Below are 22,441 nucleotides of genomic sequence, written 5' to 3'. Positions count from 1 at the left end.
GATATTTCATTTTTTCGCAAATCGGAAAGAGAAACTTCAATGACGAATTGGAAACGAACACGTGTACCCTGCGTGGATATGAGCGGGGCTCGGTGAGAAATTTTTTTTAGTCCACGTGGCTGTTTGATAGGTACAGTATAATTCAGAAACAACGGCCGTCTCTTTTGAACCTTTTTTTTTTTTTTTTTTCAAGCAAATACAAGGAAAACAGGGAGGGAGAAATGCATCAAAATAAGGACAATAAATATGAGTTGGGCAGCTAAACAATAATCTAAATACACAGTAAGATTTATTGGAGATGGACCAAATGAATTGCCTGACTCGTCAAATTATTGGCTCACCGACTAAAAAGGGGCTACCTTAAACAACAATTTGTAAGGATAGTTTAGAGGCGAATCTACTTATAATACCAATAATAAACCAACTTGAAAATCACAACACGGAAGAGAGCATTAGTAGTGGTTGGACCAGAACTACTGAAGCAGAGCACCACCATAGTGTTTAGCAAGGGAGGTATCCGGCGATAAAAAGTATTTACAAACAAAAGAATTTCCAATAAGATCTTGAAGTCTCTACAAACAAAAGAAAGATACAAATTATGGAGATCAAGCAAGGGGGAGCAAGGAAGCTAGATATTTACCATGGGAGCCAAAATAGAGGGGTGCCGCATGAGGTGCACATGCAACAGAGGGAGTAGGGCAATAAGTGAATTTAGGGTCGATGAAAGTAAGGAGAAGATACGTTCGAGGTAAAGGGAGAGTATGCACAATAGATTTGGCTTCCAAGTTGCATGAATATATATATATATATATAGAGAGAGAGAGAGAGAAGGAAAGGAAAAAAGAAAGGAGGAAGGAGGAGAAAAGGGACTGAGCTCTTTCCTCCTCTCCGGTTGACACTCACTAGGACACTAGGAGATGTCATGCACTCACTTAGGAAAGTCACTAAAGAGAGAAAAATGTGAGAGCTCTTGAAGTTTTGTGTCCTATTTACTTTATTAAAGGGGAAAAATAAGTTCAAGGGTTTAAACTTTTAAGGTTCAAATGTAATGAAATCGATCATTAAATTTTATTATGTCATTTATAAATTTTAACAAAATATCACATCATACTCAAATATAGTATTACTACATTATATGAATTGTGCAATCAACTTCGCCACGTTAGTGGCATGTTATGGGAGATCACCGCTTATTAAAAATGCCACATCATAATCATTAAAAAAAGCTCAATCTACAATGTTAAAAAAAAAAAAAAAAAAAAAAAAGTGGCCATGGTAGTTACACTTCTTATGAATGTTCCACATTCCAATTTAAATTACGTACTTATCGGCATGAATAATTTTTGAGACAATGCACAAACTCAACACGAAATTAAAGAATTGTTATTGTGAAGTTTAACCCACTTAATTATATCGGTTGGGTTTAAATTGACCTATATAAGTCTTATACCTATATCTTAACACGACCCAAACTCAACACGCAAATACGAATTGTCGGCCTAATGGAGGTATCATTTTCTTTGCAAGAGGAGAGTATTCTGAGAGTGATTCTAGAATAATTCTGCTGGTCTTGTGGGCTGCAGGACTGTTGTTAGTCTTACTTTATCCCCTTGGTGCTGATATCGGGGATTAAAACATCTACTTCATAGATCCAATTTGGATCAAACTGAGTAGCAAAGCATACATTTTTCTTCACCTTGGAGAGCTACTAGAGGAAGCATCAAGAATTGAATTTATATGTACGTGGTACAGAATATACTCATAATGCATCAAGCATAAATTGTTAGTCATGATCCACAAGTATCTCCTAGTTTTGTGGTCATACATAAACACAATTTAAAGAGAAAACAACAGAGACTCAGCTATCTTCAGGCCTAACATCCCACCTTATCTTGCGCTTTCTTTGCACGTTCACCCGAATGAAAAACTTGGCTATTTCCTGGAACGGCGCTGGTGTTAGGCGCACAAGATCTTGCTCATTGTCGCTGCTGATCCATCCATAGCAAGGTCTACGCCTTTGGGTTGGGAGACTATCTGCCGGCTGTGGGGAGTGAATATCAGGAAGAGGCCAGATAAGAGTGTTCCCAAGAAGTTCACTACCGCCAGAATCTTTGTCATTGTTTCTATTTACATTAGCCACATGCTCTTCTCCAGAATTCTGCTCCAAGTTACTGTCTTTCCGGCCCCTTTCTTCTATTTCAGCTAGTGGGGGTCGTTCCCTACCATCTGCATAACAAGAGCATACAATATATACAATGGCAATGAAAATGGAAATTATTGGGATGTTTGAATGCAAATCTTTTGTCATTCTATTGCCCAAAAGGGTGTTGAATTTAAAATACTTTATATGTTAAATCACAACTTATCCCAAAAGATTAAGTTGATAAAAGTCATGAATTTAATCATTTATAATTCTAACACTTCTTTTTACGTGTAGGTTTAAACTTTCCTTCACCAAGTAAGGTCCAACAAGTGAAATTTTATCTGAAATGGAGATGAATGATGGAAACAAGGTTCGAACTCAGAACTTTTGCTCTGCTATCATGTTAAATTACTACTTATCTTAAAAATTTAAGCTGGTAAGAATAAGTGAATTTAATCATTTAATTTATATATTGCTTGGTTGAATGGAAGGAAAGTCACACTAAGTTGTTAACAGATTTAACTGAGAATAGTTTGGAAGTTGATTACCAAGATCATTGGTCAGTGATAGAGTGTCCAGAACTTCACTAGTCTGTGACATAGAGTCCAAAGCCTCATTGGTTTGCATCGAGGTGCATGTAGCCAATGGATTTGAACAGGATTCAAGAATGACTTCCCTTGAGGTTGAGGGCCCAGCAGTTGGTATCTTCATATTATCTCCACATCTTGAATCATCTCGTAAAGAATCCTTGTAAAGAGAATATACATATTTATGTGTGCACGAGTAGGCAATTCCATCATTTATATTCATAATGTTGAAATTCAATGTTTGGATTCACATCATGATTATATTTGTTGAATTAATTACTTTACGCCAAAGTTCAAGCCAAATTTTAATATCAAGAGTGGCAAAAAGCACAAAATCAGTAGCACAAGAGAAAAACAACTACCACAATAAATAGGATAATACGAGAATAACAGCACATGGGGAAGGACCATTACTTATGATCGCAAAGCACCTCAGCACTAATGTAACAGCAGAATATTTCAGTTCAAGAGCATAATTAACATCAGTTGGTAACATAGACTCTACAGTTCAGTACATGAGCATAATAAACTACATATTTGTTAGTGGACCCTAAAGTTCAGGACAGAAGAATACAAGACCAAGTTGCCATACACTTATGGTTGTAATTGAACAAAAGCCACTCGTAAACAGCTCGGGCTCGGCTCGATATTGGTTCATTTATTAAACGAACAAAACTTAAACAAAAATTTAAACTTATTTATTAAACAAGCCAAACTCGAATAAACTCAACTCGAACTCGTATAAGCTCATAGAACTTCATTTTTTTTTTTAATAATATTATTTTTAACTTTGTAATGAGAACATTTTAAAAAATAAAAAGAAATCTTCTTAATATAATAGATATAACTTAAATTATTGTAATTGTGAGTTTTAATATAGATATATGTGTATTTATGTAACCCCAAGAGATTGGTTCAAGAAGTAAGGGCATTGGTCTTGGTGGCATTCTCATCAGGTTTAAAGTTCAAATCATCTTGGGTGCAAACAATTCCTTGGAGCCAGCCCGCCGATAAAGCCGGAGTATTAACCAATCCGTGTGGAAAAGGCACTTTACACGAATATGAGGTTTACCCTTGGAGTCAATTTTGTCCTTTGTGCATGGCTCAGCTACTCTATTGCCTTCCTTAGAAGATGATGGGTCCGGGGAGGAGGGAAAGATAAGGCTATCTGGTAGATCGTCGATTGAAGAGCCATGTCCGTAAATTTCTATTGGACTTCTATTGATTATTGATTCAACTAGAGGGACTCCTAACAACAAACTTGTATGAAGGGGCCTCCATTGAGAGGGGTGGGTACAAAAAGTGACCCTACCTTGGAAAGATTCTTCGTCATCAAAAAAGTAATTTGTTTGTACGTGTGTGAGTAATTTGTTTGTATATGTGTGTGTGTGTGCGCGTGTGTAATGAATGTATATACATACTATTAGACAAATTAAATAACTACTAATTAGCATGGATCTAAGAAAAAAATTAAACAATGGTAGCTCACATTCGAAAAAAAACTAAACAAACCGAACTTGAATATTCAATACTCGGCTCGATTATAGCCCTACATATACTTAACCCGAAAATTCATTATAAATTAAAGGCTGCTAGTAACTCTTATAACTCAACAGTTAGAAAGCAATATAATACAGGTTCATGATAGCAATCCAAGGCCTCAAAGTCCCACCCTCAAACTGCGAAAAAAGTTTCAACTTAAAAATGTAGGAAATTAATAATAAAAAATGTTTTCACAAATAATCGATATCTTACATTTTTTGGCAAAACAGGGGAAGATCCAAACGATTCAATCATATACTTTTTAACTGTTTCATTTTTCTTGAAAATCAAACCAGGGGTAAGAGTTTCATAGCTGGAATGATGGAGAGACAGGAATGGACATGGATATTAAATGGAGCAATAGGCAATTTGCCTATGACCTCATTAAAATGAATTTCTTCATCATTACCTATGGGGCATTAGGACTTGGAAACTCGAGACCTGATTGGATTAGTATCGAGTTTTCTGTTCTGGAAACATGTTTTCGAAGATGAGAGCAGGAAACATATTTCCTGCTGTTCTTAGTACAAAACGTGTTTGCCAAATCTTAGCTTCTTTAAATTTTTTTGAAGTTTTATTCTCAGTTTAGCCACATACGTATCAGAGGCTAATTTAAGCAAAAGTCTTCAATAACCCAACCATTGAACTACTAAAATACAAAGTTCAGATTGCCGAGTCTTCAATAATACAGCCATTGAACTACTAAAACACAAAGTTCAGATTTGCCAACTTCTTTTCTTTTTCCTACTTTTATCAGAAACCAAAATCCATCCTGTATATCTACTTCCCAACAGAAAGCCAAGCATATAAGAAATCTCAGACAAACTCAGCACAGAACATTAGATAATTTACCTCCTCTTTCTGAAAGATGTGATCAAGTAGAACCTTGTAAGAATCATTCTCAATGAAGAACCATCCGTCTTTGCCATAAAGCTGAATCAACCCATCTTATAAATGTCAAACACAACCAAAACCCCAGAAATGCCCATGCTTTAACAAACGAAAAAAGACACAGACAATTTACCTCCTCTTTCAGGAGCTCTTTGACCATTTCCCGAACAAATTTATCAGAGTACCCCAACGGACGCATAGCATCAAGGGCTGCATCCATTCGTGAATCCTGCAAAATAGATCCAAAGAAAGAAAAACAAAATAAAAAGAAACAACGTAAGTGAGAAAGAATGGGGAAGTGTGAGAAAATAGCTAATCAACATCAACGCGTGACTTTCTGTAACGAAAAATGCCAATAAGAAAATAGTTCGAGAAAGCGAAAGCTTGCTAAGAAAACGTGAAAGTGCGAGAAAACAATTTAGAGAAAAGCTTAGAACTTGGGATGAAAGAAGAAAATGCTGTGGGTAGCAGATAACCCATTTGAAAGAAAACAGAGAGAATAAAAAAAAAAAAAAAAAGTTAACAAAGCGTGAGTAGGAAAGCTCGGAAAAGAGTACGAACTTTCCTTGCTCTTCTTCGTGGAGCCATTGCTAGACAGTAGTCACTCTCTATCTCTCTCTGTGCCTTGAAAAAACGAAGCCTTTCCTACTATTTTGCAATTGCTAAACCCTAAACACCCATACACATGCACAATCTCTCTCTCTCTCTCTCCCTCTCTGCGACTCCGAAGCCCGAAACCAATTCTTCCTTTTTTTGTCGTTTAAGAACCGCTCTCTCTCTCTCTCTCTGCCTCTATGATCAGCAGAAACACGGAAAATACATTCTCTTCGTCACGCAACCAGCTCGTCAATCCATATTCTATACGTGTCGGTGTTAGAGAGCAGGAAATTTCGAATTCGCAATACCCATCTAGCTTAGTTTAGAATTACCAACTCAATCATTTCTCATAGTTAATATTTATCGTGTCGCCATTATACTTGATACAGAGAAAGGCTAGAAGTTAATTAATTTTTCGTATTTAGTTTATATTCTCTCGTAAATTCAATAAATTAACAATTTGATTTGTGGATTCGGATTCTCTCATGTCCATAATGGACCGAAGGATATCAAGTTCTTAGCTAAAATTTTTTTTAAAGAAATCTTAGCGTCACAAATATGCTACGTACCCTCCCAATAAAAAAATTAAGAATATATATATATATATATATATATATATATATATAAAAGAATGGGTGGCCGGCCACCCCCATTAAGCCTGGGTTGGCTTTGCCTTTGGGGGTGGTTCGGCCACCTCTGGCCGGCCATTTGGGGTAGCTCTCAAGCCACCCTAACTAAAATGGGGTGGTCCGGCCCTCCTCTATGGCTAAGATGGGTGGCTAGCCACCTTTTTTTTTATTAATTTATTTTTTAATCTTAAATAATATTTTATTATTATTTTTTGTTAGTGGGTCCGGACAGGTATCCCATTTGTGGCTCTAAGATTTTTTAGAACAAATCTTAGCCATGAACAAAATATTTTCTAGTCTATCTAGGACAAGAGAGAATCGTATTCATTGATTTGTGGGATTCACTATTGACTTATATATGGTCCACATAAGTCTACAAATCTTGTAAGGGAATATATAACAAATATGAAGAATTTATTGATTTTTAACATATTTCCTACTTGTAAATAAAAACAAAGCATTCCTGTTCTCACATAGCATAGCCGACTATGGGTGCGTTTGGGAGTGCATTTTAAAAAATAATAATCTGCGATTTTAAACCAAATCGCAATTTTAGGGTGTTTGGGATTGTGATTTTAAAAACGCAAATTTTAAAATCGCAAAAAAATCTGCGATTTCCATAAGCTGATTAGATGATGCTTATTTGAAAAAGTGTGAATTTAAAACAAAATCATGATTTCTCTTAAAAATATATTTGGCACAATAGTTACCTTTTTTTGAGCGGTAATTAAAAAAATACCAAGAATACCCACCTAAAATATATTAAAACCCTTATTTTCTCTTTTTTTTTTTCTTCATCCTCTCTATCTCGTTCATCCTTTCTCCGCCTTGCAGCAGTGTACGTTGCTGTTGTCCATCTTTCCACCCCTCTACCAGGTAATAATTTCACCTTAATATTTTATTTCTCTCCATATAACTTTTTTGTTTTTGCAAAACTTTCCACTGTTTGGTGTTCGGTGTTATTTTATGTGGTTTGTATGATTATTGTGCCTTTTTATATATGCGTTTTATGTTCTTCGACCATTTATACTGAGTAAAGTTGTGATTTTTTATTTTTTATTTTTCAAAATTTTATTTAACCGTGCATGCATAGTGATCTGCAATCCATCATAGTATGCAGTGATAGATTACTGTACACTCACACTAATGTGATAGTGCGTGTATAGTAACCGTGTGAGGCTTTTTCTTTTTTTAAAAAAATAATAATAATACTGTACAGTGACCCAGATGATAATTTTTCTCAAGTCATTGTGCACTGATAGTGATATGCCCAGTGATGATTTTTTATGGCTTTTTTTTTGTTAAAGGTACTGTACAGCAACAATTTGTGATGGGTTTTTATTTTTATTTTTTAATGGGTATTGCAATGTAACAGTTTGTGATATTTTATATATATATATATTAGTGGGTAATAAACATTGATAATTTGTGATTTTTTTATTTTAATTTTTTTATCGTGCAGTGCACAAAGACTAGAGTATTTTTCTGGATTACTGTGCACTGAGCACTAATCCATTACTGTGCATTGCACAGTAACAATTTAAAATAATGACTTTTTAATCTTTTTTTAGTGTTGTTTTGTTTCAATGTTGGTATCAACTCCACATGTCCATATATGAAATATAGTGAAGGATAAATTCAAACATTATATATATATATATATATATATATATATAGGTAATAAACATTGATAATTTGTGATTTTTTTATTTTAATTTTTTTATCGTGCAGTGCACAAAGACTAGAGTATTTTTCTGGATCACTGTGCACTGAGCACTAATCCATTACTATGCATTGCACAGTAACAATTTAAAATAATGACTTTTAATCTTTTTTTAGTGTTGTTTTGTTTCAATGTTGGTATCAACTCCACATGTCCATATATGAAATATAGTGAAGGATAAATTCAAACATTATTTATATATTAAAGAAACATGTCGTAACTTATAAGCTAAAAAATGACGAAAGTAAAGACTAAAATAAAGCTTTGATGGTTTATATATAGACAATGTTAGTTATTTTACTGTTATAAAGAAATGTCTTTATTGATAATTTGGTCATGAAACTGCAATTATATGTTAATGTTATTCTAACACTCAATTGATAAAAAAAAAAACTTTTTCGCATGTTTTACCAAACGCCTGTGCGATTTTAAAAAGTAGAGATTTTAAAAACGTAATTTTTAAAATCGCACTCCCAAGTCCCAAACAGGCCCTTAATAATGGCTATTGGACAAAAAAAATAAAATTAGATATTGATTTGTATAAAATTTGTATTTATCCATTATTAAATCATTAAAAAGTATATGAAAAACACGTGATTTTCATATGGTAAAAGACACATGGAATTCAATAAAAAAAAAAATTATGTCCATATTAAGCTGTTAGGCCGTTGCAAATGGCTCTAAAAGAAGAGGAAAAAAAAAAAATACTCTAAGTATTAGTAAATAAAATTGTAAATGTATTTTGTCTTTTTAGAGGAGTTTCGATACTTTTATAGTTTCTCTTTGCGACAATTTTGTATTTTGGCAGTTTGATTTTACATGTGTGAGAGATGTAGAGTCTATAATAATAGAATCAAACAAAAATTTAATTAGGAACTTTGCATCCCATATCACGAGAAGAATTTATTTTAAAGGAAAAGATTTTACTAAAATTTATTTAGTTAATTTTTAAATATAAAAAATAATATAATATATCACATTTTCATCTCATAATAGTAACGTTTAATCTTTTTATTATTATTTTTTTAACATGTTCGGAACTAAAAATTAATTGGGATTGCTTGATTCATTTATGAGATAAAAGAGTGAATCGTCGCATTAGTTATTGCCACCAAGCAAATGTTGCAGTTGGAGTTTTTTATTTTAATGCTCACTTTCGGTCCTATAAAAGTTAAAAAAAACAATGGCTTAAAAAGTAAATACGTATTACAAGAAAGCTTGGATTTGGTCCTTAATTTTTAAGTTCCTTTAATCAATATTTGTTTGAGAAATGCTATATTTTTCAAAAAAAATTATCTTTCAATATTATTTTTTGAAAAAACAAAAAAAAAAAAAATTCCTTAGAATAACAGATCACCTTACATAATTTAAAAAAGAAAATTTGAAAAGGATATCATTTCTCTTCTTTCGGTATTGATTTGAAACGACTTGGGAAACACAGGCACTGTTTTGTTACTTCGTTGGAAAGCTAAAGCCTTGGGAAGTTGAACCGTTCCGTACATTAATATGTGTCTTGCCACGTGTCAAACATTAACTGTGACGTACTGATTCTTTATTGTCGGACTTTACTTAAGGACGCAGACGAGCGTAGTCTACTTGGTCTTGGGACTCTTGGTAGCCAGTCTCAGGCATGGCAGACTCAAGCTCCTTCGTCTTCAGAGCATTCACAGCTTCTTCTTCTTCTTCTTCTTCTTTTTCACATGGTAATCATCTCTCTCTCTCTCTCTCTCTCTCTCTCACATTTGCAAGTGAAGTAATCGTAAGAACATTTACTATGATTAGGAACCGTTGATGTCAAAGCCAAAAGCTGTCGTCGTACAGTCAAAGTGAAAGGTCGTAGCGGTTGCTCTTGCGCGGCTAACACCAATATTTCCTCTGCAACGACCCCGTTTTCCAACCCCTTCCCGTCATCGATTCCTTCATATACTCCAGGTACTTTTTTTGGTAACGGAGAGGACCTGCCCTGCCCTGTCCTGTTTTCTTCCGGCTGATATATGAGTTTAATTTTATTACATTTTCCGTTGTTTTTTTTTTAAAAAAAATCATTGCGCCGCAGAAAAAATGGTTGAATCGGAAAGCTCAGAGCGGGCAGAGAATTCAGGCAAAGATACTGAACCCAATCAGCAACCAACCCAGAAAGAGAACGAGAAGGTTTCGCTAATGGAAGAAAATTCTGAACCGGCTTCATGTCCAGATTTACCACTGATACCCATTTCGCGAATTCTGAAAGGCATCCCTCAGTGTCCTCATTTTCTTCAACTTCGGAGCTACTCTGAAGTGGCGAAGAAGAATTTGATGGCTGGGTGGGATCGAGCATTCGAAGAAACAGTCGAAGAAATCCTTTCTCTGACGGCAAAGGATTTCTGGGCTGAAGCCAGCAATCTGTGGAAGAGTATGGAGGACCTTCAGGGTTTGGGGTACAATGTGTTTCGGCTGAGGAGAAGATTGGTGGAGTTAACGGAGGTGATGGAGGAGCAGAAGCTGTCGAAATTGAAGATTGGGCGATTGAGGAGCAAGGCCGAATTTCATAGAATGGAGAAGTGCAGGCTGGAGAGTGTGATTTTGGGCCTGCAGCAACGGACCCAGAGAGAGCAGGCTGCAATGGTGGAAATGCTGAAAGGGGTGGCAAGGATGGAAAATTGCTTGCCCAAATTTCATGGTGCGTTTGCTTTGTTAGCTATGGAACCCATGTAAATGGGTTTTCGAGAGTCTCTCTTTTTGCAAGAGGCTTGGGGGCTAGTACTTTTTTGGAGGCTAAATAATATATTGTAACTGGGCTTTTGAGGGTTTTGTCCTTCTGCAGAGACTTGGAGTTCTGGTTTGTTTGAATATTTAAACAGAGAAAAGCCCATGTCCTTAGGCACGTGCAGAGATCTGGTGGTTTTAATTGTTATGGACTATCAAAACAAAATTTTCTATTAATGTGCTATTTCTTATTCATTTGAGGAAGTTAAGTTAAAACATAGTTTTCACAACCCATTAAATCGTCCTAAACTAATTCTTGTCAAATCTCGTTACTTAATTTCGGTCGGAGATCCTTACAAATTTAGTAGACCCATGAAGATGGGGTTACAAGACCCATCTGCCTGAAGTGTATGTAATTCGAACAGTTAATTACAAAAAATTCTTATTCACTTAATTGGTGTTAGACGAAGATCTGCTTCAATTCCCTAAAATTCAAAAAGAGAAAAGGGTGTAAGGTTTGGCACAATAGACATGGGCTATGCACCCATGGCTGCCTCACAACAATGGACCCAAAAAATAAAGAGTTAAAATTGCTGTTTTCGCACTTTAGCATGTGTAAAGAAATATGCTTTTGTAAGGGGAAAAAGAAAGAAAGAAAAAGAACGGAATGGGGACGTGTGAGTCGTGTGACTTAACGAGGCAATGCCATCTTTAATTTGATAAAGCACGTTTCCTTAAAAACTTTAGAGTCTAAAGTTGTTGGTTTCTGTCATCATCTTGTATGTGCAAAAGCATAGAGCTGAGATAAGATTGATATCTAACACAAGGACTTTTACTTTTTATCTAAGGGTAAGTTGTTCATTAATTAGTAGAGCATATTCAATTATTTAGTTTGCTTCTTTTTTTTTTCTTTTTTGTTTATTTTCAAAACTTAAAATTTTAATGCAATGTTATTGACAATTGGATGATTGGGTCTTTCCTTAATTTTTAATTCAAGCAACTCACAAAGAAGAGACTGTGATGCAGGTAGATAGATTTCGTAACCTCCGTCTCTATAAATTGTCTGAATTACAATATAATTCAAACTCTATTTAGGAGATCCTAATCTCTCCTCAATTTAAGATTTTTAGTGCAATTTAGACAGTTTACAAACAAGAGGTTACAAGTCAAGTAGACTTTGCAATCTCTCTCTTTGTGGACGATCCGAATTACAGTCGAACTCCCAAATTTTAGGGGATTTTAATCCTCCATCCCAATTTAAAAAGCAAACTTATCATCTCTTACTTGTCTTTGGGTAATCCCTCGCCAATGCTTGTCATAATAATCCTCAAGTATGAAAAATTGAAGCACGAGTAGAAGCAATTCAGAGTGTGGTGGTAGAGATGAAAGCTACAAACACCTAACACATGTAGGGCAGACCCATGGTGGTAGGTTTGGGGCTTCAATCTCGCCAAAATTATTGAAAATCCCTTTAAAAATTAAAACCATCATTCTTTTTTTGTGGACCCTCAAAAATTAATTATTGATTTTATTTTCCCCTTGCTATAAAAAGTCTTTTTATAATTTTGCTGGCATGTCAAAATTCCTTATTCGGCCATTGAACGCATGTAAACAACCTTTTCAGGCCGTCCACGTCAACGAGGGTTCAAAGTTAATCCATCGCAATTTGACTAGTCAACCCTAAAGACAACATAATTACGCAGAAAAACGACATATAACGTTGTGGTTTCATGTGAATGAGAAAAAATTAAACAAAAGCCAGTCAAAGGGGGGCTTAAAATTACATTATTAATCATAACAATACAGTTTTTATATTCATGTGAAATCACATGCAAGGGGAGCAAGATGCTGGACAGTAGTCTGCTATTGTGCAGGCTAGGCCATGTGAAGCAGATACTAACTACCCTACAATGCCCTAATCCTAAGGGCCGGAGTTGGACTTTTATTGGTTTGAGGGACAAAAAAGAAAAAAAGAAAAAACACACTTCTTAGGAGGTAAAAAGTTAATTTTGAAAGAATTTGTATAAATGTTTTTAAAAATTTTTATGGGATCAATTCAACATAGTTCTGACCCCGCATAATAGTTCTCTTGTAATCAAAGTGATCTTTTGAAAATTGGATGCACAATCGTCATTAGAATCATATCACGGCTCATAAAAACCAATATCGGAGTTTTTTTTGTAAGATTTACTGAATTATGTTGTTTGGCTTTGCTTCGGTGACAAAATCACTAAAAGTTTTCCGGTGTAAAAATTAACATAAAAGATTGCCTTTGGAGAAAATAGAGTTTGTTGCAATCTTTAACCTCAATTTTTGTCAAAAAAATTCCAAATAAGGTAGCTCAATCGGCTGTAACTATGCTTAATGAAGCAGAGGTCACTAGTTCGAATTTCCTCTCCCCTCTTGTGCGAACATGTCAAAAATTATAATAATAATACTAATAATAATGACTAATTCTAGCTTTGTTTGAATATATTTGTACTATATATATAAAAAATATATCAAAATATTATACTGCTTTGAAACTAAAGAAGGAAACATCACCTTTCACAGTACGGTAGACTAAACAAAAAGAGGGGGAAAATAGAGGGGGAATGCTGATGCTCCTTATGTATAATACAGGAGAGAAGTTAGTGATTTTTTGTGCCTACAGGGGCTTTGGGTGGGCACTGGTAGCACTTGGCAAAGAGGCCGAAGGTGTCAACTTGCTTGATGAAGTTGGTCATGCTAGCCCACCCTCCAAATCCAAATCCAACCACCAGCACCCACACCACTGTGAATGTGTTCACTACATACATGGCCGTCCAGCTGGGAAGGAAGGATGGAAGCTTCTCCGCCGCATTCTGAATACAAGCACAGTTAACACGGCTAATTGTCAGTAACTAAAAGTAGTGATTTCAAAACGCAATTAAACTTTTAGTAAAATCGCAGATCGGCCTTCAAACAAGACAGTTTTCATGACATCGTGAGGCAAAAAACGCTCTTTCATTGTTTTCGAAACCATAGTACTTCGGGGTTTTGCTTATACAAGTAAGGGAAGGAAAATGGGAATTGTTAATCATATTTGTGTTGGAATTAGTATAAATGAAGAAGAGTCATCTCAATGTGGTAGCTGGCCGAGTCCCTGGAAGCTGCAAGCAAGGACTAAGACTAAGACTGGTTAACTAAGTAGGGTCAGCTCAATGTGACAGTATCAAATAACTGAATGAAAAGGAGATGCCACCAACCTCATCTTTGTCTCATAAATTTCCAAAAGAATCAGTGGGGCTAAATTTGCTAATGGCATTGGAAGTGACTTCGAAGCCTAATCTTAAAGCTGGATCCATATCCCTTCTATTTTCTCATATGAGGCAATCATAGCTGTAACACTCTCAGATTTGTACACATATAAATATGGACCCGTCCTAGTGTTCCCAAGTCAAACACTCACTAGTCTCTACAGCTCACAACAGTGACTGTAAAAGAAAGAAAGCCATGGGGGAGTACTGTGTGCAGAAAGGGAAAATTCATCCCAAAACAAAAAAGTTGTGTATTGAAGTTCTGCAGATTCTAACGTTGACAGAATGACAAAATGACAGGCTACCAGAAAATCTGTAGCCATGACATTTAATAGATTACAATTAGGTAGGCTGACAAACAGCTCAAAGGCCCAGCATGGAACCCACCAAATTCCTTGGAGGCCATGATTAGACCACTCCTTAATTAATCAGTTGCTAAGATCACCTAATCAGAAATTAGAACCAGCTTCACCCTGTGTAAATGGCCAACATACCCTCTTATTAACATAGGAAACATTTGGCCACAGTACAAGATTATATATATCAACTCTAACTTGTCCTGTTTAAATAAACGGACTAGACTCCTTAATCTTAACCCGCTAATTTCGTATTAGGTTCATGTCAAATTCCCAGGTTGTGTCAATAATTGCTAGCCGTGTCAATAATTATTAGCCCTACATGTGTGTCCATCATATTTATCATGGTCAAACTTATGGCTGAAAGAGAGGCAGATGGTAGTCCAGTAGGAACTTCATGGTGCACAAGACAATGCCAGTTGGAGAAATGAAGATAAGAGGTGGAGAGATTAAATCGTTTACCTGTCGGGCGGAGGCGGACCTGAAAGTGAGCATATGTGCTAAAGAGGGGATGATGTAGACTGTGAAGCTGACCAGCAAAGCCCCCACAGCCGAGTTAATGGGGCCAAAGAAAGGAAATATAATGGCCAAGAACCATATTGGCACCACTACAGGCAACCGCACCAGAGCCCTCAAGAATATGCTCTTTGTGTCATGCATTCCAATAACTTTCTCCCACACAAAATACAATGGAGTACAAGCGAATCCAAATGTTATGAACTGCCAAAGATCATGTGAAACATATCAGCTAAAAGGTGTGAATTTTTTTCAAGGAAAATGTTGTTTCTTAAAACTTCTGATTAGTTTGTTTTTCTAGCAATAACAGCTCCCTGAAATTCCATTAGTACATTATGCTAAATTGGTAATACTAATTTAACAGCTCTCACAATAACATGTAACAACTTAGAAGAGAAAGTGTATGGACCTGGTGAATGAGCATTAAAACGACGGCGGCGTCACGCCATCCGTTCCGGGGAAGGAGCGCGAAGGCATTGGAATGCGTGAGGAGTTGGTCGCCAAAGGCCCAGTACATAGCAGTAGCAGATGGAAGAGTAAGGGTGAATACATAGAGGGTGGCAAGCAGATATATATACTTGAATTTCTGAGGCTTCCACATTGCATGCATGATTTCCCTGTAAACAACATGATCCTAGAAACTTTAGCTTCACCCATCTCACATCAATGATTAATAACCCATCATCATATATATATATATATCTTCTTAAACATTGGGGCAAACCAAAAAAAAAAAAAAAAAACTCAAAAGGATACCACTTTTCACTTCAAAAAAGTCTATATAACTTCTGAGGCACAGAGGGGACAGAACATCAGTTAAAGTGGGTTTCAATTGAACCATATTCATTGAACGAAGCATACAAATTCCCAACTTAGAAATAATCAACCCATAATTCTTGTTATACCTCTTAAATAATCTTTATTATACTGACAATGCATTTTTTAATGGAACCCTACTGGAACTATGTTAGATCAGTAGAAGACCAAGTGCATAAAGTTAGCAAATGGAAGGTGAGGGGATCGTAAACATCCTCCGACCACTCAAAAAAAAAGAAAAAAAAAACACAGCATATTTTGGAAATCAATCAAAAGTCAAATTCTTTTATTTTCAATCATTTCTTTTTGGCATAATTATATAGGTTAACTTAGCCTCCAAATGTGTAATTAATCACATATAGGACTCTAGTGGATCTTATAAATAGTTTGTTTCATGATTTTGTCCTTTTCTTTAAAACCCATTAATGGCCAGCAAAAGCTTCGAACAGAAGACCACCGTGCAATAAATTTTTATCTCCTTTTTCCCCCTGAATCTCAGTAAAGAAATCAGCATTGCAGATTATTTTGAAGAAAATTTAATGAAACTTACACGGTGACGGCATGCCCGCCGAAAGTGTACAGTATATTGGTGGCGCCTGTGAAATACAAAACCAATTTTTTTGGGCCAGAGTGTTTTACACCCTCAACCTGTAAACAGTAAAAAAATAAAATAAAATTATATACTAACCAAAAAGGAGAGCTTTCGATCAAATGAAGGGGAACGTAAGGGCGGATTTGGGTGCTTAAAGAAAAGTAACAAGAGAGATATATATATATATATATAGTTTCTTAACTGTATAGATTTAGTTTTAAGTTTCTTATAAAAAAGAAAGTGAAATTAAATATGGATCCTCGAAAAAATTGTAAGAATTTACATAATTAATTTTGAACAAAGTTTTCAATTGGAATATTTTTTTTTTAATTCAGTTTATTAAATTAATATAAGTTGTTCTAATTTTCCAAGCATTTTTTTATTTACCTGGCCATTAACAATGGCTCCAATGGTCAAGTACCAAGCAGTGTAGGTGGTCATTCCCAGCCCAAGGAAGGACCAAATTCTGTAGTTGTGGAAGGAAGGTATGAACACAGTGGTGGCACAGCAAGCTCCAAAGATATAAGTCCATGTCCTCTTGTCTAAATGGTCATCTATGTAGTATATATTACTGCATCATCACCCATAAAAGAAAAAGAAAAATAATAATAATTAAAACCCAGTTTTTATAATTTTATTATTCTCTCGAAATTATTAAAAAAAAAAAATCAGTAAGGAAAATTGAAAAGAAAAGTTTCTGGAAAAGAAGTAAAGAAGACCTTGCACAAGCTATAAGCTGGATAACAGATCCGAAGAGGAGGAAGGTACAGTTGAAGGCCAACCCAGCAGCTTTCCAGTACGGACCCAGTAAACCATCTAGCACTTCAAACCACTGTCCATAGATTCAGAAAATGAAAAGAAAAAAAAAAAAAGATTTCAGTTTCTGTACTGAAATTGAGAAATTTCAGTTGCATGAAATTGTGTGCTTCTTGCAAGGCTTTACCTGGATGACATGGTTCTTGAAGTCGACTTTCTCTTTCTCCTTTCGGCTTCGGTACTCGACGTAGAGAACACTGATGAGATAAGCAGTCCAGCTTCCAAGCAGGCCATAAAAGACCTGCAGAATAATCCCTGAAAGCATGCCCATTTGAGAGAAAGAGTATGGCAGCGTTAACAGAACTTGAGCAACCTGTAAAGCCAAAAAAAAAAAAAAAACCAAACATGAGACAATCTTTCTGAGATAAAACTAGAAGAAAATAGTGTAATGAATCAAGTTATGAGTTGGGTTTTCGGGTGTTTTTGTTTTAGTACCTGATTGGATGCACAGCTGAACCATGCATCATATACAGAACCGCCATGCCAGAGAATGCTTTTGAGCCCAAAACGTGGCTCCTCTGCCTTCTCTTCCTCCCTGTCATCACGCTCAGTCAAGTTGAAGCTCGAGACCATGGCCTCCTCTGCTTGTTTCTGAGGTAACATTGCTTACAGAACAAATAGATCTGCAACATGTAGAATAAAAACAAGTCGGAAACATCTCAAGAACTATACCCAAGAATATTTTTTCAGAAAAGAAGATACCCAAACCTGAGTCTGTGTCTGAGTGAGAGTTTAGCGGGGGGATTTATAATGGGAAAAGCAGAGTGAGGAAGGTACTCTTTTTGTGACAAATGTGAGACAGGCCGCAATCGGTTGCTTCCTTTAACTCCTTTGAAATGAAAGATAGTAGTAGCGCTTGTCTCGTTTTCTCTTTTGAAGAAAGAACAAGTAGAGTGCCACTCGTAGAGAGGCTTGGCCGTCTGTTACAATCTTGAAGTGTATTAAACTCTTAAAAGACTGCCAATTCCAACACTGGCAGTGCCTTAGGTGTCACACAATCTGTCTCTCTCACTCACTCAAATATGCTATTAAATTGGCTTTATCTGAACGAATTTAAGGCTGTTGAAAAGAAATGGAGAAAAACAGAGTAAACAGATGAGCTAGTGTCACTCTCTTAATATGGAAACTTTGAGTTGGAGACAACGAAGAAGTGCAAAGACCCCCAGTGTAGTTGCTTGTTGGAGCTTGATTCCTGGGCTTTGAGAATCGAGATCTGACAAAAAGAAGCACCTGAAAGAGCGAATTAAGGAGGCACTTTTGCAGGACAAAGAGCACTCCTTGGTAGTCTTTAAAGAAACAGAGAAAACAAAATGAACACCACACCACCAAATATTTATAATCTTTCTCTCTTTTTTCCTCTGTCTGTGTGTCTTCTGTTAACGGTTGCAGAGATCTTAGCTTCTATCAATGTACTTTTCTTTTGGGCTCTCTCTCTCTCTCTCTCTCTCTCTCTCTCTCACTGAGTGTGCTGCCTGTTGTTGAGGCTTTTTAAAATAATTGGATGAGTCTATTCACTGGTGCAGATCCAAATCTCAGTAAATGTAATTCTGAGAATTCAATTTCCCAACTAATTCCAAATTCTACTCATAGTAATTCGTGTGCATTTACTCTATGAGTGTGATGTTGAATAACAACCACAAGTCTACAAAAATGAATTTGCTTGGACAAAAAAAAAAAGAACTACAAAAATGAAGTAGGTTTCATGGGAGGCCTTTCACAATTATTTGTCCGATTGTGGGTAAATAATTATAAAAAAATTTCATTATAGGAAAAGTGTAATTTACCTTTTAAGTTTGGGACGATTTTCAATTCGATCTCCAATATTTCAATTTTTGCAATGCACCCTCAAACTTGCAGTTTTTTTTCAATTCGACCAATATTATTCCAAAATTCTTATATTGTCCCTAATTTTTTTTTTTTTTTTTAATATATATATCCCAAAATTCATTGTATCTGTCTACTCCATATTTGACAAGATGTTTTGCTTTTACAGATATTTTTTGTTTTGTAGTCGCATTGCCGTATTGCCGGTGAAATTTTCTTCCCAACCATGTTGTTTTCCCTTTGCTTGTGAGTTGGGACACCCACCCATATGGGTTCGAGATGTGCTAGAAAGATGGTTCTGATGACATCCACCACACAAATTATGCTTGATACCGGGTTGTCTTTGTTGGGAATTAGAGCCACTTTCTTTTGGGTTTAATTTCCTTAAAGGATCATACATTGAACCTTGATTGTATTCATCAAACGGTACAAATTAATATTACCATAGTAGTCCCAATCTTTTGGTATTTTTCCTCTACTAGTCGTGGGTCTCCAGATAAGAAGTACTATAATTTTTATTATAATTATCTTATAAACTGAGGCGATATTCCGTAATATTTTGCGAAAACAAGTCTCATGTGGATTGTCACGTGGCAAGCCGTCTTTTAGTAGCTGACTTGGTAACTGTCACATGGATTACTGCATCAATCTGTAAACATAGTGTTATGTAGGCTGTCACATTAATTTATAAAAAGTTCATATAGCATCATTCATATGACAAAAAAAAAAAAAAAAAAATTGTTAGATGCTCTTATTACCAATAATGGTTGATAATTACTGCATACCCGAATATTCTCAGCCTAATAAATTGTTGATAATTTTCCCATTAAACTTAAAATCCCAAAAGAGCATAAGAACATTTGCGTGAGGTAACCACCAATGTTCCAATCCCCAAAACTATTACAGGTAGAAAATGAGGTTCAAACACCTTTGATCAACAAATAATAGTTTAAAAGTAGACTCAAATCAAATTTGAATCTTAAATTCTAGAAACTCACACTATATATTATGAATGTTTCGGGCGTTTATAATTTTTACCAAATGTAAAACAAAAAATGGTTAATATCTATTTGTAATCTTAAGAAATTGCAAATCACGAGGAGTAGTGATATAATGGAGGGCCAACTTACAAAAAGAATATATACTTGTTGAGAAAAAAAATGAGAGGGCTGTTGGATTGAAGTTTGACTAAAACGTCTAGTTCTAAGAGAATTTGGTGAACCACTCTTTGAAGTACCAAAGTCTCTACAGTCTAAAGTTTTGCCGCATGCATAATGCAAAACTTTAGGTGACTTTCATCTTTATCATAATCGCCATTAACGTCTCTCTCTCTCTCTCTATATATATATATATATATTTTCCCTTATAATGAAGTAGAATAATAAACATGTTTAGTGGGTGGAGGGACCGACCCTTTTTCTCTCTGTTCCTCATTATCTTTATCGACTTTTCCCTAATATGCTCCCTGTCTCCCTTTTTCTCTCACTCTTTGACTAATTATAATCCATGGTAATTTGCATGGCTCCCCCCATTTTGGTGATTTTACAGGGCCATTATCCTCATCTAATTGCACCTTTCAAATCCAAGTCATGCCCTAACACGCTTCTCAATGCAATTTAAAACGCCTAAAGTGAATACAATAATCCATCATAGAGTTCCTAATTAAGCCTGTTTCTATTTAACATAACGCTATCAGATGAAAAGACAAATATAAATATCTTTCGATGAAACAAAAATTGGATTCAAGTAATAAGAAAGAGAAAAGTTTTCCATTTCTTGGCTGGAAAGTTATGCGGCCATTAAATAGGGATTAAGCGAAATATGCTCGTCTAACGATTGTGACAAGACGGTGAAAAATACGACGCAAATATATGTATTTATTTCAAAATAATATCACTATTTTCTAACTTTTTGTTAGAATGTTCACATTCCGCTCAATAATATTCGTCTCTATCAATATCAACTAAAAAATCTTTTTTTTTTTTTTGAGCTGTAGCTACTTAGAAGGATGCAGCTATATTTTCATTCAAATTTGCATCCCGACTAGCCAAATTAACTTTTGACAAGCCGAATTTGAATGCTTTTAAACTTTGGTAAGAAAAGAGGGTCTACAAATAATTAATTGATTCCTTGATTAAGTAAAACCTGCATAGATTCAAATCAAGTGGAAACAGACTTATGGGATTAGAGCCGACCAAATCTACAATCTCTACACAAATTGCAACAACCACTACAAACCCTAATCATATCAGCATGACAATATGGATGGTGGGGTGGAATTGTTTCCATTTTCATACGTAAGAAAAAGGGTCCAAACGTATATCATGATTAGAAGGAATTTTTTTTTTGTACCCACAAGAGAGAGGGAGAATATTGCTCCAAAATACCATTGGAAAAAAGGAAAAGATTGGATTTATTGCACTTTTCATACTCTTCAAAAAGCTTATGTTATAATTTATCATAATAATAATAATAAAAATTGTGAGCCTCAAGCCTCCCACGGTATTTTCTGCCAGTTTTTCCCACTGAGAATCCGTCTTGATTAGGCCTCACTGAGCAAGCATCCTAGGACTTGCTTTAGCTCCAAGTCCCCACAAGTTTGATTTATTAAAGGCTTAATTATATATGTTGATGAGAAAAATATTAATCATGTAGTGTCATAATTGTATTCAAATTTGGTTTATAAATACAATTGCAGTGGGACAATTATGAACATAGTGCCAACATTTATTATGGCCAGACGTGGAACTTTTATTGTGTCCATCACTAATCTAGAAGGACATAATTTTTTTTTTCCAACTATCTATGTAAAATTATTGTGTTCCTTAAACATTTGAAAAACACGCGATTCATCAATTTTATCAATTTTTTAATATTTCATTGATCAACATTAGGGTGGTGAGTCTTGTGACCCCGATACGGCTGGCACGTTGTGATTGGAAGATCTCCATACCGATAACCGACATCTATGTTCTTGTCGACCTAGTTTGCCTTAGTTTTAAAAATTTTGGAAAGAATATGTCGGAATGAAATTTTGAGTCTTATTAGCTAAAATGTAGAGAATATAATATTTTCAGCCAGACAATCAGTTCGAAATGTTCTAAAGATGAATTTATTGACAATGAAAAAGATTCTCCTTTATCATTTTCCTTTTCTCTCTAGTTTTTATGTATTTGCTTGTTTTCTCTGTACTATTTCATCTATTTAAAATTAAATTAAATTAAAAAGAAAAAAAGAAAAAAAAGAGTGACATCTCTTCCATGGCTACCACAGGAAAGGAAGCTAAACTTTAGAAAAAGCAGCCTTATTTACACTGCATTTCTAGTTAGAAAGCAGTGACAAACTTTGGATTTACATCAATGACTGTTCAGACTGATGTGGCATTGGGCTATGATTGGTCTATTTCTTTTTTACTTTTATTCTTATTTTATTTTTGGTCATAGGTT

General features: G+C 35.2%; 3 protein-coding genes across 4 annotated transcripts; 1 reads left to right on the top strand and 2 right to left on the bottom strand.

Annotated features, from left to right (window-relative positions):
• Positions 1-1,702: 1,702 nt before the first annotated feature.
• Positions 1,703-5,952, bottom strand: LOC132188486 (probable inactive histone-lysine N-methyltransferase SUVR1). Its single transcript, XM_059602956.1, has 5 exons — positions 5,725-5,952; positions 5,297-5,392; positions 5,125-5,205; positions 2,692-2,890; positions 1,703-2,226 (listed from the first exon to the last, which is right to left on the bottom strand). The coding sequence occupies exons 1-5, from the start codon at positions 5,749-5,751 to the stop codon at positions 1,859-1,861; spliced, it is 771 nt and encodes a 256-aa protein (XP_059458939.1). The 5' UTR covers positions 5,752-5,952; the 3' UTR covers positions 1,703-1,858.
• Positions 5,953-9,726: 3,774 nt separating this feature from the next.
• LOC132186984 (uncharacterized) lies at positions 9,727-10,883 on the top strand. The gene is made up of 3 exons (XM_059601117.1): positions 9,727-9,815; positions 9,895-10,044; positions 10,169-10,883. Exons 1-3 carry the CDS (start codon positions 9,743-9,745, stop codon positions 10,804-10,806), a joined length of 861 nt encoding a protein of 286 aa, XP_059457100.1. The 5' UTR covers positions 9,727-9,742; the 3' UTR covers positions 10,807-10,883.
• Positions 10,884-13,283: 2,400 nt separating this feature from the next.
• On the bottom strand, positions 13,284-18,607 carry LOC132186983 (auxin transporter-like protein 1). Of its 2 annotated transcripts, none has more exons than XM_059601115.1 (9): positions 17,880-18,607; positions 17,607-17,794; positions 17,299-17,484; positions 17,075-17,187; positions 16,743-16,926; positions 16,314-16,411; positions 15,357-15,564; positions 14,894-15,151; positions 13,284-13,640 (listed from the first exon to the last, which is right to left on the bottom strand). In XM_059601115.1, the coding sequence occupies exons 2-9, from the start codon at positions 17,772-17,774 to the stop codon at positions 13,428-13,430; spliced, it is 1,428 nt and encodes a 475-aa protein (XP_059457098.1). In that variant the 5' UTR covers positions 17,775-17,794; positions 17,880-18,607; the 3' UTR covers positions 13,284-13,427. The 2 variants fall into 2 exon arrangements, with proteins under 2 accessions (XP_059457098.1, XP_059457099.1); XM_059601116.1 differs by having other exon boundaries at positions 17,949-18,607.
• Positions 18,608-22,441: the final 3,834 nt, after the last annotated feature.

This window comes from Corylus avellana, chromosome ca7 (assembly GCF_901000735.1).
Source record: "Corylus avellana chromosome ca7, CavTom2PMs-1.0".
Taxonomy (NCBI): Eukaryota; Viridiplantae; Streptophyta; class Magnoliopsida; order Fagales; family Betulaceae; genus Corylus; species Corylus avellana.
Note: the sequence above shows the minus strand (reverse complement) of the source record. Positions and strands in the feature narration are given on the sequence as shown.